We start from the raw sequence: 18,081 nt of genomic DNA on the forward strand, positions 1-18,081 counted from the left end.
TTGAAAATCAATGCTGACCTGTCAGCAGAAATGAACAATGGTCAGAATTCATCTGGCATGCATGGAGGGAGTATTTAGACCAGCACTAGCCAGAGGGGAATCACTCATCCCAACAGTAGGAACTTGAGTTTTGGCAAGTCTCACCATTGAGGGCTAAAGTGCTTTGCAGTAGTAAGTAAACTTGAAAGACCGTCTATGTCACAAGGATTGCAGTTCCTAGGCACGTCCTGGTACTGTGCTGGGCTCACAGCCAGTACACATGGGCTGCATATGACCTAGTGAGACAACAGCCAGGGCAGCCAAGGGAGTGCTTGTGCCACCTGTCCCCCAACCCTAGATAGTACAGATTGCAGCTGTGGGAGCCACACCTTCCCTTCACTTGAGTAGAGAAGAGGGAAGAGTAAAGAAGACTTTGTCTTGCAACTTTGATAACAGCTCAGCCACAATAGAATAGTATCCAAGGAAGAGTCTTGAGGCTCCTATTTCCAGGGCCTAGCTCCTGAACTACATTTATAGACACACTCTGGGCCAAAAGGGAACCTGCTGCCTTGAAGGAAATGACACAGTCCTGGCAGGATTTATCAGCTGCTGACTGACGTGCCCTTTGAACCTGAGTAGTCAGCAGTGGCAGCCAGGGAGTACTTGCCATGGTACTTGGGTAAGATTCAGATGTGCTGGCTTCAGTTGTGAACAAGCACATTCCCAGCTGTTGTGGGCATGGGGAAAGACACCTTCTACTTGAGAAAAGTAGAGGAAAAAGTAAAGGAGACTTTGTCTTGCAGCTTCAGTACCAGCTCAGCCACAGTGGAGATAGAGCACCAAGCAGGTTCTTGGGGTCCCCGATTCCAGGGCTTGGCTCTTGGATGGAATTTCTAGATGTGATCTGTGCCAGAGGGGATCCCATTGCCTTGAAGGGAGAGTCTCAAGTATGGCAATATTCACCACAATATAACTGAAAAGTACATTGACCTTGAGTGAACACTGGTAGTAGCCAGGCAGTCTTTGCCATGGGCCTGGGGTGGTGGCGGCTAAGAGGTGAGACACCTCTGCATGTGAAAAAAGTAGGGAAGAGTTGACAGGACTTTGTCTTGTGGCTTGGGGGTCAGTTCAGCCACAGTAGAATAGAACACCAACTAGATTCCTAGGTTTTCCAACTCTGGGCCCTCTCTCTTGGATGTCATCTTTGGACCTGCCAGGGGCCAGGGAGAACTGCCATCCAGAAGAAAAGGACAGAAGCCTGGGTAGCACTGATAATTGTAGAGCCCTAAGACCTTGAGCAAGCACAGGCAGTAACTAGGCTATAATTTCCATGGACCTGGGGTGAGATCCAGTACTGTGCTGGTTTCAGGTCTCACCCAGCACAGTCCCAGTTGTGGTGGCCATAGGGATGCTTGTGTCATCCCTTCCCCAGTTCCAGGTGGCTCAGCGCACAGAGAGACTTTGTTTGAGAAAAAGTAAGGGAAGAGAACAAGAGTCTCTGCTTGGTAATCCAGATAGTTCTTCTGGATCTTATCCAAGACCACTGAGGCAGTACCTATATGAGTCTGTGAGAGATATAGCATTACTGGGCTTAGGGTGCCGCTTATGCAGATATGGCTGCAGTGACCAAGAACTTTTGGATCACAGCACCCAAGTTCCCTTGAATACTTGAAAAGCCTTCCCAAAAAGTACAGGTACAAACAAGCCCAGACAGTGAAGACTACATTCACTATTTAACTATCCAATGCTCAGGCACAGACAAACATCCACAACCATCAAGGCCATCCAGGAAAACATGACCTCACTGAACTAGGCACTAGACACTAATTGTGGACAGACAGAAATATGGGACCTTTCACACTAAGAATTCAAAATAGTTGTTTTGAGAAAACTCAAAGAAATTCAAGATAACACACAGAAGAAATTCACCAGCCTATCAGATAGATTTAACAAAGAGATTGAAATAACTAAAGAGAATAAAGCAGAAATTCTGGAACTGAAAAATGCAACTGACATACAGAAGAATGCATCAGAGTATCTTGGGAGCAGAATTGATCATGCAGAATAAAGAATTGGCAAGCTTGGAGACATGCTATTTGAAAATAAACAGCCAGAGGAGACAAAATATAAAATAATACAAAATAATGAAGCATGCCTACACCATCAATAACATAACCTCAAAAGGGCAAATCTAAGAGATTTTGGCCTCAAGGAGGAAGTAGAGGGATAGGACTATAAAGTTTATTCAAAGGGATAATAGCAGAATTTCCCAAACCTAGGGAAAGATATTAATATTCAACTATAAGAAAGTTATAGAACAGCAAGTAGGCTTAAGCCAAATAAGACTACCACAAGATATTTAATAATCAAGCTCCCAAAAGTCAAGGATAAAAAAGGATCCTAAAAGCAGCAAGAGAAAAGAAACAAATGACATACAATGAAGCTCCAATACATCTGGCAGAAGCCTTTTCAGTGGAAACTTTACATGCCAGGAGACAGTGGCATAATATATTTAAACTGCTGAAGAAAAAAGAAATTGTCCTAGAATAGTGTATCCAGCAAAAATATCCTTCAAACATGAAGGATAAATAATTACTTTCCCAGACAAACAAAAGCTGAGGATTTCATCAATACCTTATCTGTCTATGAGAAATGCTAAAGGGAGTTCTTGAATCTGAAAGAAAAATATTTTAATGAGCAATAGGAAATCATCTGATGGTACAAATCTCCCTGTTAATTGTAAGTACAGAGAAAATCACAGAATTTTATAACACTATTATTGTGATATTTAAAGTACTCATATCTTGAGTAGAAAGACTAGAAGACAAACCAATAAAAAATAACATTTTTTATTAGATTTTTCTTTGCTTGTTTGTTTATGCAATCAGTGTTAAGTTGTCATCAGTTCAAAATAATGGGTTATAAGATATTATTTGAAAACATCATGGAAACCTCAAATCAAAAAGCATACAACGGATACACACAAAATAGAAATGAAAACATAGCACCAGAGAAAATTTCCTTCAATAAAAGGAAGACAAGAAGAAAGGAGAAAAGAAAGAGAAGACCACAAAATAACCAGAAAACAAATAAAATGGCAGGAGTGAGTTCTTACTTATCAATAACAATATTAAATGTAAATGGACTAAACTCTCTAATCAACAGACATAAGCTGAATGAATAAAAAAGTAAGACCCAGTGATCTGTTGCCTATAAAAAACACACTCCACCTATAAAGACACACCTAGACTGAAAATAAAGACATGAAAAACAAATTCCTTGTTAATGGAAATCAAAGAAGAGCAATAATAGCCATACTTATATTAGACAAAATAGATTTGAAGACAAAAAGTATAAAAAGAGATAAAGAAAGTCATTATATAATGAAAAGGGGTCAAAACATCAAGAGGCTATAACAGTTGTAAATATATATGCACCAAACACTGGGGCACATAGATATATAAAACATATATTATTTGGGGTAAAGAGACAGATAGACTCCAACATAATAACATCTAGAGACTCTGACAACCTACTTTCAGCACTGGACAGATAATCCATGCAGGAAATCAACAAAGAAACACCAGACTTAATCTGCACCATAGACCAAATAAATCTAATAGTTATTTACAAAACATTTCATCCAGTGGCGGCAGAGTACACATTCTTCCCCTCAGCACAAGGATCATTCTCAAGCATAGACCACATGTTAGGCCACAAAATCTTCTTTTTTTTTCTTGGCTATTTTAAAACTTTATTTTGACATAACTATATTTACAGAAGTACACACAAATTATTTAATAGAATGCCATGTAAATTTAACTTCTCCTACACAATTTGGACCACAAACTTGGTACATGGCTTAAGATTTTTTAAAAAATCACAATGTGGTTTATCTATTACTAATGTATAAAAGACTCTCTATAAAATACTGCTAAAGTAGACTCAAGAACCTTAAGGAATGTACTTTTGGTTCACCTCAGAAAAATAACACATATTGTACTACATATGTTTATAATACTGGTGCAAGAAAACATTGAAAACATTGTTGTAATGTCTTAATGCCAGCATAGAAACTTCAGTAACTAATAGATATGTAAGGGAGTGAGAGGGAGCCTATGTACACATTTGAAACTGTAATAAGATATCTGACTTATTTAATATTGCATGTAGAGGGTAAGTATACTAAAATCAAAATTTGAGTAATTTCTTCAGTCTGAATTAATACTATGTGCTCTCTTCATCTCATGAGGTCAACAAGAAAATGGGGCATGCTAGCTGTAACTTTTTCTGATGTATGAAAAATCATAAATTATGTTTCTTTCTCAGCTTTTCAGTCTAGAAGTGGCAGTATACTACAGCAATGTATTTCTTCCATTGTCAACATGCATAGAGTGACATATAATGTATACTAGAATTTTAATTTGTGTCATCACTTGTGCAAAATGTAACACGCTAACGTTTTGTTTGATCATAAGAAAAAATTCTAGCTTCAATTCTGTCCAGTGTGGGGGAGGGGAAATTGGAAAATAAAAACATTCAAACAGTTGTGTGCAAATATCATATTTTTCAAATGGAAGAATTTCCAACTGAACCAGAAGTTCATACTGCTAATACACATTTCATTGAAACATTTTTTAATAAGTACAAATACCTGGTATTAAAGTTCAAAACCTAATACAGGCCAGACAATTAAGTTCTTATTTTCTGGAGGAAGGCCTCAAGTCCCAATCAATTTCTAGTAACAATGTTTTTGCAGATCAATTTAATAATGAGGGGTTTTTATTTCCTTCATATTTTTGTATTGGTCTTAAAGACTAGATTAAAATTTAGTTCAATTCCCCAGAAAGCAACTGGTTTTACTTTTGCATTATCAAAAAAAAAAAAAAAATCCACAAAAAAACCTCTTCTCCAAACCAAGTCCTAATACTGAATCTGTGCTCAAGATGAATCTTTTTCTGTATGATGTAAATGGTTACTTAGGTGAAATGTACCCATGAACATTAAAACTGGTTGTTTGAAAGATTTAGCTAGACTTATAATTTAAGTTTTAAAACATAAATATATGTAGCTTGATCTTCTGTTGATAGTGATTATCAGACCCTAGATTTCAACATTTACAAATTCCCATTCATGCACCCAAAACATATACCATAATCACATAACTTACTCCTCATAGATTGAGAGATTCTTCTGTTGCTTTGAATCTTTGGCCTCCCAGTCAATTTCAAGGTCAAACAACTTTTAACTCAAACTTCACTCTCAGACTATTAACAAATTTCCACCCACACATGATTAATGCTTATCATGTACCCACACATGATATTTCCTATTCTACTGGCAAAATTGGAAACCTGCCTCAAAGAGGTCATCAGATTTAAGAAAAATGGACCATAAACTGTTTATTGCAAAATATACTATGAAAGGTCAGAATTCAAGATTCCCTATTGGTGTCATACTTCATTTTACTGCAATGAATAAGTGCTTTCAGAAAAAAAAGAAAGAAATCTTATGTTGGATTATTTCATACTTTTTAGATACTAGCTAAAGAACCTACAAAAATGTTTTGGAGTATACACCCTACCAAAAAAGTGTTTTAAAAACTCAGAAAATTTAATTATATCAAGTATCTTCTCTGGTCACAATGGAATAAAACTAGAAATCAATAACAAGAGCAAGGGTGGAAACTATAAAAACACATGGAAATTAAACAATATGTTCCTGAACGATCAGTAGGCTAATTAAGAAAATAAAAAGAGGCCGGGCGCGGTGGCTCATGCCTGTAATCCCAGCACTTTGGGAGGCCGAAGAGGGCGGATCACGAGGTCAGGAGATCGAGACCATCCTGGCTAACACAGTGAAACCCCATCTCTACTAAAAATACAAAAAATTAGCCAGGCGTGGTGGCGGGCACCTGTAGTCCCAGCTGCTCGGGAGGCTGAGGCAGGAGAATGGCATGAACCCGGGTGGCAGAGCTTGCAGTGAGCCGAGATCGTGCCACTGCACTGCAGCCTGGGAGACAGAGCGAGACTCGATCTCAAAAAAAAAAAAAAAAACAGAAGAAAAGTAAAATAATATTTAAAAATTTCTCAAAACAAATGATAATGATAAAACAACACACCCCAAACAATGGGATATAGCAAAAGCAGCACTAAGACGAAAGTTTAAAGCTGTAAGTGCCTACATTCAAAAAGTAGAAAAAATTTAGATAGACAACTAAAGATGCATTTCAGAGAACTAGAAAAGAAAGAGCAAACAAAACCCAAAGTTATTAGAAAAAAAATAAAAATCAGAGCAGAAATCAAGGAAATTGAAATAAAAAATAGTACAAAAGATCAATGAAGTTAAAAGTTGGTTTTTAAAAAATATAAGAAAATTGACAAACCTTTAGCGAGACTAACTGTGGGGAGAAAAGAGAGAAGACTCAAATAAACAAAATCAGAGGTAAAAAAGGAGACGTTACAACTGATAGTGCAGAAATTCAAAGGATCATTAGAGGCTATAATGAGCAACTATATGCCAATAACTTGGAAAACCTAAAAGGAACTGAAAAATTTCTAGATACATACAACCTACCAAAATTGAACCATTAAAGCATCCAAAGCCTGAACAGATCAATAATAAGTAACAAGATTGCAGCAATAACAAAAAGTCTCCCAGCAAAGAAAAGCAAGGGACCTTATATCTTCACTGCTAAATTTTACCAAGCATTTAAGAACTAATACCATTCCTACTCAAACTATTCCAAAAGATAGAGGATGAGAACATACTTCCAAACTCATTCTATAAGGCCAGTATCACCCTAATACCAAAACCAGACAAAGATGTCTCAAAACAAAACAAAACAAAAACTACAGACAAATATTCCTGATGAATATTGATACAAAAACTTCAACAAAATACTAGCAAATTGATCATAAGAACAGATTAAAAAGATCATTCATTATGGCTAAGTTGGATTTATTGCAGAAACTTAAAGATGGTTAAACTTATGCAAATTAACCAATGTGATACATCATATCAACAAAATGAAGGAACAAAACCATATGATCATTTGAATTGATGCTGAAAATTATTTGATAAAACTCAATATCCCTTCATGATAAAAAGAAAAATGATTATCAAAAACTGGGTACAGGAGGAGCATACCACAACACATTAAAAGCCATATACGACAGATCCACAGGTAGTGTCATACTGAATGGGGACAAAATGAAAGCCTTTCCTCAAAGATGTGGAAAACAACCAGAATGCCCACTTTCACCACTGTTATTCAAAATAGTACTGGAAGTACTAGCTAGAGCAATCAACCAAGAGAAAGAAATAAATAAGTTTGAAACGGGAAGTCATATTATCTTTGTTTGCAGATGATATAATCATATATTTGGAAAAATCTAAACACACTGCCAAAAAACTATTAGAACTAATAAACAAATTGAGTAAAGTTGCAGGATATAAATTCAACATACAAAAATCTGTAGCATTTCTAAATGCTAACAGCAAACATTCTGGAAAGAAAGTAATCCCATTTACAATAGCTACAAAAATAATATAATACCTAGGAAATTACTAAAAGAGAAGTGAAAGATCTCCATAATGAAAACTATAAAACATTGATGAAAGAAATTGAAAAGGACACAACAGAACTGATAGTCCATGCTCATGAATTACAGGAATCAATATTTTTAAAGTGTCTATACTATGTAAAGCAATCTATAGATTCAATTCAATCCCTATCAAAATACCAATGACATTCTTCACAGAAACAGAAAAAAAAAATCCTAAAATCTATCTGGAACCATAAAAGAACCAGAATATCCAAAGCTATCCAGAGGAAAAAGATCAAAGCTGGAGGAATCACATTACCTGACTTCAAATTATGCTACAAAGCTGTAGTAACCAAAATAGCATGATACTGGCATAAGAACATACACATAGACAAATGAAACAGAATAGAGAACCCAGAAACAAATCCATACATCTACAGTGAACTCATGCTTGACAATATTGCCAAGAACATACGCTAGGAAAAGGACAGGCTTTTCAACAAATGGTGCTAGGAAAACTGGACATCCATATGGAGAAGAATGAAACTAGACCCCTATCTCTCACTATATAAATTTTAAAAAAAAAAAAGTATTAAAAACAAATCTAAGACCAGAAACTATGAAATTACTAGAAGAAAACTTTGGCAAAAATCTCCAGGACACTGCACTTGACAAAGATTTCTTGAGCAATACTCCACAAGCACAGGAAACCAAAGCAAAAATGGACAAATGGGATCACATCAAGTTAAAAAGTTTCTGCACAGCAAAGGAAACAATCAACAAAGTGAAGAGACAACACACAGAATGGGAGAAAAATACCTACAAACTACCTGTCTGACAAAGGATTAATAATCAGAATACATAAGGAGCTCAAACAACTCTGTAAGAAAAAAATCTAACAATCTGATTAAGTAATGGGCAAAATATCCGAACAGATATTTCTCGAAAGAAGACATACAAATTGCCAACAGGCATATGAAAAGGTTCTCCACATCATTAATCATTGGACAATTGCAAATCAAGACTAAAATAAGATATCATCTCACCCCAGTTAAAATGGTTTTTATCCAAAAGACAGGCAATAACAAACGCTGGTGAAGATGTAGAGAAAAGGGAATCCTCATAAACTGCGGGTGGGAATACAAATTAGTACACGCACTATGGAGAAGAGTTGGCGGTTCCTCAGTAAACTAAAAATAGAGCTACCATAAAATCCAGCAATAAAGGTATCAGTATTTATCCAAAATAAAGGAAATTAGTAAATTGAAGAGATATCTGCACTCCCATGTTTATTGCAGCACTATTCACAATAGACAAGATTTGGAAGCAACCTAAGTGTCCATCAGCAGGTGAATAGATAAAGAAAATGTGGTTCGTATACACAATGGAGAACTATTCAGTCATAAATAACAATGAGGTCCTGTCATTTGACACAACAGGGATGGAACTGGAGGTCATTATGTTAAGTCAAATAAGCCAGGCACAGAAAGACAAACATCATATATTCTCACTTAGTTGCAGGAGCTAAAATTTAAAACAATTGAACTCATGGAGATAAAGAGTAAAGAGATGATTACCAGAGGCTGGAAAGAGTAGTGTATTTTTTACAATCAAAGTTCAATAAGCCAAAATACCAATGTGGCAAATAAGTATTGTGCTGTTCTTTTGATACTAAAGAAAACAAAACCCAGTAAAGTAGTCAGAACATTCATCATCATAATTGAGTGATATTGTTCTATTAATAAAAAATTAAGAATTTTTTTAAAAATTGGCATCAGAGTAATAAACTTAGAAAAAAATTAACGAAATAGAAATTTTCTCTACTGAAAAGTTCATAACATTCTTGAAAGAAATTTGAACAGATGTAATGACTGAAAAATCATAACACATTCATGGATCAGAAAACATAATATGAAGTATTAATGCATACTATGACATGAATGAACCTTAAAAACATCACACTAATTGAGAGAAGCCAGTCTCGAATGGCCCATATTATATGACTCCATTTACATTAAAATGCAGAAAAGATAAATCCATAGAGATAGAAAGATTAGTGGTTGCTTGCTTAGTGCCAGGATAGGGGATGCCATGTGCTAATGGGTATGGGGTTCATTTTTGAGGTGATTAAATGTTCGAAAATTAGATTGTGGTGCTGCTTGAACAACTTTGTGAATATGTTAGAAACCACTGAATTCACACTTTTAATGTGTGAATTTTATATTATGTAATATATGTCTTAATCAAATTATTTAAAAGTGATCCCTGCTAACTCTACCCACTCAACACAGATTGCAATTACTTTTTAAAAAACTTGAATATTTTCCTGAGAGTCATTTTGACCAAGTCACTCAATCTTACTAGCTCTCATTTTCCTCAGGTAAAATAACATTTGAGTTGGTTTAAATGCCATGATATTTAAAGTTTCTATTGTTATTAAACTTTCGTTTCTTTTTAACAAACGCACTAAAGTCCAGAAGTAATAAAGAAAGTTGGAAGACATTACCAAGGCACTTTTACTAATAGAAATGTATCATGCTTATAAAGATTTTTAAAGGAAGTTCACCAAAGTGCTTTACTTCTGTTAATTCCAAAGACCTTCTAAAATCCGTGAGAAATGGGAATGCAATTAATTATCAAGCCACAATAATAACTGAAATGATAAATGTTGTATTTATGGCGCCTTTCTTTCAAAGTGCCCCAATATCTTCACAAAGATGATCATTAATAAACTTTAATCACAACAGCACTCTTGTGATAAGCAGGCAGTCTGACATAGAGGCAATATGAAAAGTGAATGGCACTTTGGAGGGAGACCAATATGATTGTAATCTGGCTCCATGAGTGAGGTTAGCCTGGAGAGTTTTTGAAATGGAACTTGATTGTTCCTAGTATCTTGCTATAGTAACATCCTGCCAGTTCCCTTAATACCACTTCAACCCTTAATATTATATTCCCAAGAGGCTCCTAAAGAGAGCTGATTTTAACTTCTTAGTATCCTTTAGGATTTTTTCAATTTGTACTCAGTTTTCTAGATAGTTTGATACTATACTATCCTCCAGAAATAGTATCACGGCTTGAAGATAAGTGGTGTAACACAGAAAAGAGGCAGCTATCTCTGTTATATAGTTTCAGGGTGAGAAACTCAAGAGAATTGTTTGTTTTCTTACAGTTTCATAGCAAGAATGTTGACAAAATGGAGAACTACAAACCACTGCTCAAGGAAATAAGAGAGGACACAAATAAATGAAAAAACATTCCATGCTCATGGAAAGGAAGAATCAATATCGTGAAAATGGTCATAGTGCCCAAAGTAACATATAGGCTCAATGCTATCCCTATCAAGCTACTATTCACTTTCTTCACAGAATTAGACAAAACTACTTTAAATTTCATATGGAACCAAAAAAGAGCCCACATAGTCAAGACAATCCTAAGCAAAAAGAACAAGACTGGAGGCATCACACTACCTGACTTCAAACTACACTACAAGGCTACAGTAACCAAAACAGCATGGTACTGGTACCAAAACAGACATATAGACAAATGGAACAGAACAGAGGCCTCAGAAATAACACCACACATCCACAACCATCTGATCTTTGACAAACCTGACAAAAACAAGAAATGGGGAAAGGGGAAATGGATTCCCTATTTAATAAATGGTGTTGGGAAACCTGGCTAGCCATATGTAGAAAATTGAAACTGAACCCCTTCCTTACACCTTATACAAAAATTAACTCAAGATGGATTAAAGACTTAAACGTAAGACCTAAAACCATAAAAATCCTAAAACAAAACCTAGGCAATACCATTCAGGACATAGGTATGGGCAAAGACTTCATGACTAAAACACCAGAAGCAATGGCAATAAAAGCCAAAATTGACAAATGGGATCTAATTAAACTCAAGAGCTTCTGCACAGCAAAAGAAACTATCATCAGAGTGAACAGGCAACCTACAGAATGGGAGAAAATTTTTGCAATCTATCCATCTGATAAAGGGCTAATATCCAGAATCTACAAAGAACTTAAACATATTTACAAGAAAAAAAAAACAATCTCATCAAAAAGTGGGCAACGGACATGAACAGGCACTTCTCAAAAGAAGACACTTATGCAGCCAACAAACATATGAAAAAAAGCTCATTATCACTAGTCAGTAGAGAAATGCAAATCAAAACCACAATGAGATAACATCTCATGCCAGTCAGGAAACAACAAATGCTGGAGAGGATGTGGAGAGATAGGAATGCTTTTACACTGTTGGTGGGAATGTAAATTAGTTCAACCATTATGGAAGACAGTGTGGCGAATCTTCAAGGATCTAGAACCAGATATACCATTTGACCCAGCAATCCCATTACTGGTATATACCCAAAGGATTATAAATCATTCTACTATAAAGACACATGCATACGTATGCTTATTGCAGCACTATTCACAGTAGCAAAGACTTGGAACCAATCCAAATGCCCATCAATGATAAACTGGATAAAGAAAATGTGGCACATATACACCATGGGATACTATGCAGCCATCAAAAAGGATGAGTTTATGTCCTTTGCAGGAGCATGGATGAAGCTGGAAACCATCATTCTCAGCAAACTAACACAAGAACAGAAAACCAAACACTGCATGTTCTTGCTCTTAAGTGGGAGGTGAACAATGAGAACACGTGGACACAGGGAGAGGAACATCACACACTGGGGCCCGTTGGGGAGCGGGTGCCTAGGGGAGGGATAACATTAGGAGAAATACCTAATGTAGACGATGGGTTGATGGGTGCAGCAAACTACTATGGCAGATGTATGCCTATGTAACAAACCTGCACGTTCTGCACATGTACCCCAGAACTTAAAGTATAATAATAATAATAATAATAATAGAAAGTTGACAAAATGACCACAGATTCTAAGTTCTGATCCAAGAGTGTTGGTGATAGAGCTTCAGCAACACCTTGGAGGGTAAAACTCCACGGATTCCACTTCCCCAGGCTGCCTTGATTTTCCAAATATGAACTAACTAAAAAGAAAAGTTGAGGTAAAGTGATTCCCCAGGGCTTCTCCACCATATTCTCTCAAGTCAGGTTGGCTTACACAGGTCTGATATAGTAAAACAATGGGCTTTTAATAGTTGTAATGAAGGTGATAACTTACTTCCAGTCTTCTTTTAGCCAGTACTACAAGTTTTCTTTCTGTTAACTTGTGATAATTGTGGTCTGTGCAAAATTTTACTTGAAATTGGAACATAAATGAGACATAGACTAGCAGAGTTTCATTAACTTTCCAACTATGAGTTCATATGTATAAGAAGTTTATGTGCCAGGAAAGGTACAAAGAGCCTTGCATAGATTTTTTTTTTTTCCATTTCCTGTCACAAGATTCCTGTGAAGTAGGAATTAGTACCCACATTATACAAATAAAGAAACTGTTACACAAAGAGGATAAGCCACTGGCTATACCTTCTTATCTGTTCACAAGTAGAAAGTGGCAGAGCTTGAATTTGAATCCAGGTCTGTCCATGCTCTAAGCCTATACTCTAAATTGTTATGTCGGGTTGCCTTTCTTTTAAGAAGATTACCATTCATACGACAGTTGCTAAATTTTGTTGCAATAAATAAAATAAAAGCAGGTTCTTTTATTTTAAAAAATTGTTTCTTTAAAAGTTCTGTCAGAAAAAAATAGAGACTGTGTAAAGGTAAAATCACAGGTTAAATTATCCTTTAGGGAGTGGTGGGTTTAAAAAAAATTTAAATTAAACCTTGCAGTCTCAGGTTTCCCAGTAAGTCAAATACAGTTGAAATAGTTATGCTGTATGGTAAAGCAGAAAATATGATAAATAATAAATTGCTGAGTTGGAATTCTGGTTCTGTCATTTACTAGCTATGTAATCCTAGGCAAGCAATTGAAATATGGATAAAATGCCTATCTGTCCAGATCATCATAAAGATTAAATAAGATTGGTTATATAAAGTGACCAAATGTCCCAGCATATGGTCAGCCCTCAACAAATGGTAAGTGTTATTGTTACTACTATTATTAAGAACAACACTGAAGGGGTAAAGAAGTACAAAAGAGTAGGTGAATGAAAGAGGGGTGTGTAGAGGATCTTAATGGTATGATTCAATGTTACTCTAAGCATGCTTCTTTAAAGGGCACACACATAAAAATGAGTCAATTATCAATAAAGAATGACTGTTAATGATGATGATGGAGTTCTTGTGTTATGGCCAGATGACAGAGGGATGCTTCCTATACTGTATTATTGCTTTTCATTTTCAAGCAGGGAGCTGTAAGATGGAGGGAGCTAAAAGAAGATCCTTAAAATGGTTCAGAACAGCCTGGAAGCATCTTAAATCCAGACAAATCTTAAGTATTGTGGTTGAAAAGATAGGAAGTGCTAGGCTGGGCCAGTGGCTCACCCCTGTAATCCCAGCACTTTGGGAGGCTGAGGTGGGCGGATCACCTGAGGTCAGGAGTTCAAGACCAGCCTGGTCAACATGGTGAAACCCCATCTCTACTAAAAATACAAAAATTAGCTGGGCGTGGTGGCACACGCCTGTAGTCCCAGCTACTCAGGAAGCTGAGGCAGGAGAATCGCTTGAACTGGGGAGCAGAGGTTGCAGTGAGCCGAGATCACGTCACTGCACTCCAGCCTGGACGACAGAGCGAGACTCCGTCTAAAAAAAAAAAAGGAAAAGAAAAGATAAGAAGTTCTAGCCAGTAGTAAGGAAAAATGGCAACCATCCAAGCTCTGCTATTCAAATTCTCTAAAGCGGATTTTTCAGAGGGAATGATCTATAGGATAAGAGATGTTGTCAGGTAGGCATATACCTCACTGCTAATGTGATTATTTGGAGCATACCTGAACAATTGAATATATGAAACAGTAAATAAGTAACAACTATTTTAAGCACAGGTCTAAAATTGCAATAATTCTTACTCTGAATATGTCTTTTCCCTATAAACATTTTTAAATGACTATTTGACTACTGTCTCACTTAATGTTTTAATAAAGCATTTACATTTATAAAAAGCAGTTGGCTGAGTTACCATAGCCTCTGACTTATCAGCCATCGGCACCTAAAGAAATTATTGACTTGCCTGGTTATGTACCAGGGAAGCCACCACTCATCTAGTGACAGCTCCCAAAAAATGCAACTGAAAACCATTACAGGAATAATCTATGTTCAAGAGCATGAGCCTGACCAATTTAACCCTATTTTAGTAATGGGAAATTCCATGCTACCTATTAAGCTCTCATTTCCAGAACAAAATCATTTTAAACGTCAGGAAAAGACTGCCATGTTATAAAAATGACTATATTCCATGAAAAAAAGACCTTATCATTTAAAAACATGAGAAACAAAGCACAAGATTCTTCAAGGAGTTAACCCCAAACTGCCACTTTGAAGCAAAAATCTCACTTTACTTCAATATATGAGTTAAGTGATCCAGGTCCCAAATCTAACTGGATACACACACAGTTTTTAAAACCTTTATAAAATAAATTTACACATTACCTGGTAATTGTTTTGGTTTTGTGATAATCTCAATTGGTTTGATGATGCAAAATGAGGAGAAAAATTACTCCGTAATGGATTGGTATTACTGTACATCGTACTAGATGCTGTATGTAATGAGGTCCGTGGTGTCAAATGGTAGTTTCTGTTTTGATACAGTACATTGTCTGACATATCTCTAATATTCACCATTTGTGAATTTGGCATATTTCTTCCTGGTCCGGGCAAGGTTGTACTTTGGTTCTCAGCTCGAAGGGAACTGCCACTTTCATAAAATCTCGAATAGCTTGGTATCTGTGCTCTCATCGATGCCAGCTCTTCCTCTCTGGCATATTCATCCTCAGCATCTCCAGTCTCCATTGCAATGGACAAACAATTTCCTTCTGCTGAGCTAGGCTTCTGTGGGGCATTTCCTCCCAGAATTCTCTGGGGGTAATCGCTAACTGCCAGTGAAAACACTTCACGGATTTCCAAGTTTTGTGTTCTACAGTAAGGGTCTCTAATAGTTGGCTTTTGCCCACATAAGTTATGTAATGCTGGACCTGTGTGTTCAGGCTTATATGACCTTTGAATCCCAACTGGTTCAATTTTACAAGGTCGGTGGCACACAGAAGGCTTTTGAGGTACTGTCATTTCAGAAGCTTGTACTGAAGAGTTTCCATAGTTTTTCTTTGTGTGATTGAATACTGAGTTTCCAGCATTTAGCACACTTGTCTGTCTTGATAAAATAATTGTTTTTTCACCTAGAAGTAGGGAAGCATTTTTACAGTGTGCTACTTGTCTTTGAACAGGAATGTGTAACTGAAACTCAGTATCATTTTTAGTGGCTGTTTTCTGAATAGGGATTTTATGTGCTTCTGTAATTTGTGTGTCTGTATGTTTGTTTGTTCCTTGTCTACTTGATGAACTGGCTGGACTGTATATACCAGTTACAATGACATCATTATTGGCAGATGTCCAAGAAGACTGCTGGCTTGAGGGTCGAGCAATATTAACCACATTTCTGACTGTAATGTCTGGAGCTGACAAAGAGGTTCCTGTTGTTGCTGTTCCAGATTCAGAGTTCTTACTACTCATCTTTCTTCTCTTATTGCCAACCCACGTCTGGAAGGATAAAACATGGTATTATGAAAAAAAATTAAAAACAAACCAAGAAAAAGCAAATTTTACGTGATACATTATATTTTCATTTGTCTTGGAACCAAGGTGTACATAAAGGTAAAAGAAAAAGGTAAAATAACAGAAAAACTGACTAAAGTATAAAGGCAAAAGATGATCAGGGACTCACACTTAATAAATACCTTCAAACTTTGAGAACAGAGTGTATTATTGTTTCTCTCCTCATAACCTATCCAACTAATATGTATCAAGAAACCTAAAAATGTTTATACACTTTGACATAGTAAATACATTTATGGTAATTTATCCTAAAAGTAACCTACAAATGTAGATAAAGTTTATATGCAATGATGTTCATCATATATTTATTTATAATACTGAAAAATTAAAAACATACTAAAGGTAGGCTATTTAATGGCATTAAGAAATGCTCATAATATTGTTAAACAAATACACATTTGCAGTCTTTAGACTCATCAACTTCCATTTTATAAATATATCATAACTTGCTTAATTTCATACTATCAGATATTTGTAGTATTTTTTGAAATGTTCTTTCTTATAAGTTATATTGCCATATACCTCATCGTAGATGCATCTTTGTACTGCTGCTCTATTAGAATGCAATACTAAAAGAAAAATTGCTAGGCTCTAATATTTTCAAAGTGCCCTCCAATGTATGAGTTGTGGTTTCCTCACACCCTCACCAAGAGCTTTCATTATCTTTTTGTAGTCTTTACTAGTCTGGGAGTTAATAAAAAGTGTATAATTGCTGCTTTGACATGAATTTCTATGGTTACAATATTACTTTCATAGAATTGCCTATCCATTACCTTTACCTATTTTTATATTGAGGTGTTTACCTTTTTAAATTGATTTCTATGCAAGAGTAACTTTCTACTAAAGTAAGTAATAATTCTTTGTTACAAGCTGCAATTTTTTGTTTTCAGTTTGTCACTAATCTATGGTAGTTATTGTCTTCTTTACATTTTTCTCTACTTACCAAATTTTATACAATAAATATATATTTTGTAAACAGAATAAGATTATTAATAAAAATAATACTAGTGGTTGGTGTTTAGGATTTAATTACAAAATACATATTTTAATGTAAGTAATTTATTATAATTATCTTAGTATTATTTTTCTGAGTCATGGATCTTCTTAAATTATACAATAAGAAATATATTCTATAATGTGATTACTAAACTTTATAGTAATTCCTAAATGCATACCATATTATAAACACCAAAGCACATTAATCCATTAAGAATTAAACAGGCCATGCACAGTGGCTCATGCCTGTAACTCCAGCACTTTGGGAAGCCAAGGCAGGAGGATCGCTTGAGGCCAACATTTTGAGACCAGCATGGGCAATATAGTGGGACTCAGTCTCCACCAAATATTTTCCTAAAAAAAGAATTAAAGTAAATGAAAAATGAAAACATTAAATGAACTAGCCTTGAACAAACAATAGTTCAGAGTATATTTGTTTAACTTTCGTATGGATGTGTTTTTGAAGACCACATAAATTGTCCAGTTTTCAATGTTTACTGTACATCTTATACAATTTATAATTATATACATTAGTGTTGCTGTAATACTGTAAATAAAAGCTAATATGTATTGAATCCCCATTATGTGTTCTCTCAATAGATAGATAGATAGATAGATAGATAGATAGATTTTCATTTGTCTTGGGACCAAGGTGTACATACAGGTAAAAGAAAAAAATAAAATAAAAAAACTAAAGTATAAGGGATCTCTAATAAATCTATAAAGGATCTATAATAGATCTATCTATATAGAGTATTATTATTTTATATATAAAATATATATATATATATATATATAAAACCTCCTTTGGTAGGTGTTATTTTTCTAATTGTGTAAATGAAGAAACTGAGGTTCA

General features: G+C 35.4%; 1 protein-coding gene across 10 annotated transcripts in view; it reads right to left on the bottom strand.

The window, feature by feature from the left end:
- The window catches only part of HDX (highly divergent homeobox), a 188,340-nt gene that overhangs the window by 139,228 nt on the left and 31,031 nt on the right, over nt 1–18,081 (bottom strand). For all 10 annotated transcript variants that reach the window (XR_008497195.2, XR_010125555.1, XM_063660893.1 and 7 more), the window contains one exon: nt 15,051–16,154. Coding sequence is in view for 8 of the 10 variants with exons in the window: in XM_063660893.1 (XP_063516963.1) it covers nt 15,051–16,154 (1,104 nt within the window). In the remaining 2 variants the exon portion in view is untranslated. The remainder of the gene's footprint in view (nt 1–15,050; nt 16,155–18,081) is intronic.

The sequence above is a fragment of the Pongo pygmaeus genome, chromosome X (genome assembly GCF_028885625.2).
Source record: "Pongo pygmaeus isolate AG05252 chromosome X, NHGRI_mPonPyg2-v2.0_pri, whole genome shotgun sequence".
NCBI lineage: Eukaryota > Metazoa > Chordata > Mammalia > Primates > Hominidae > Pongo > Pongo pygmaeus.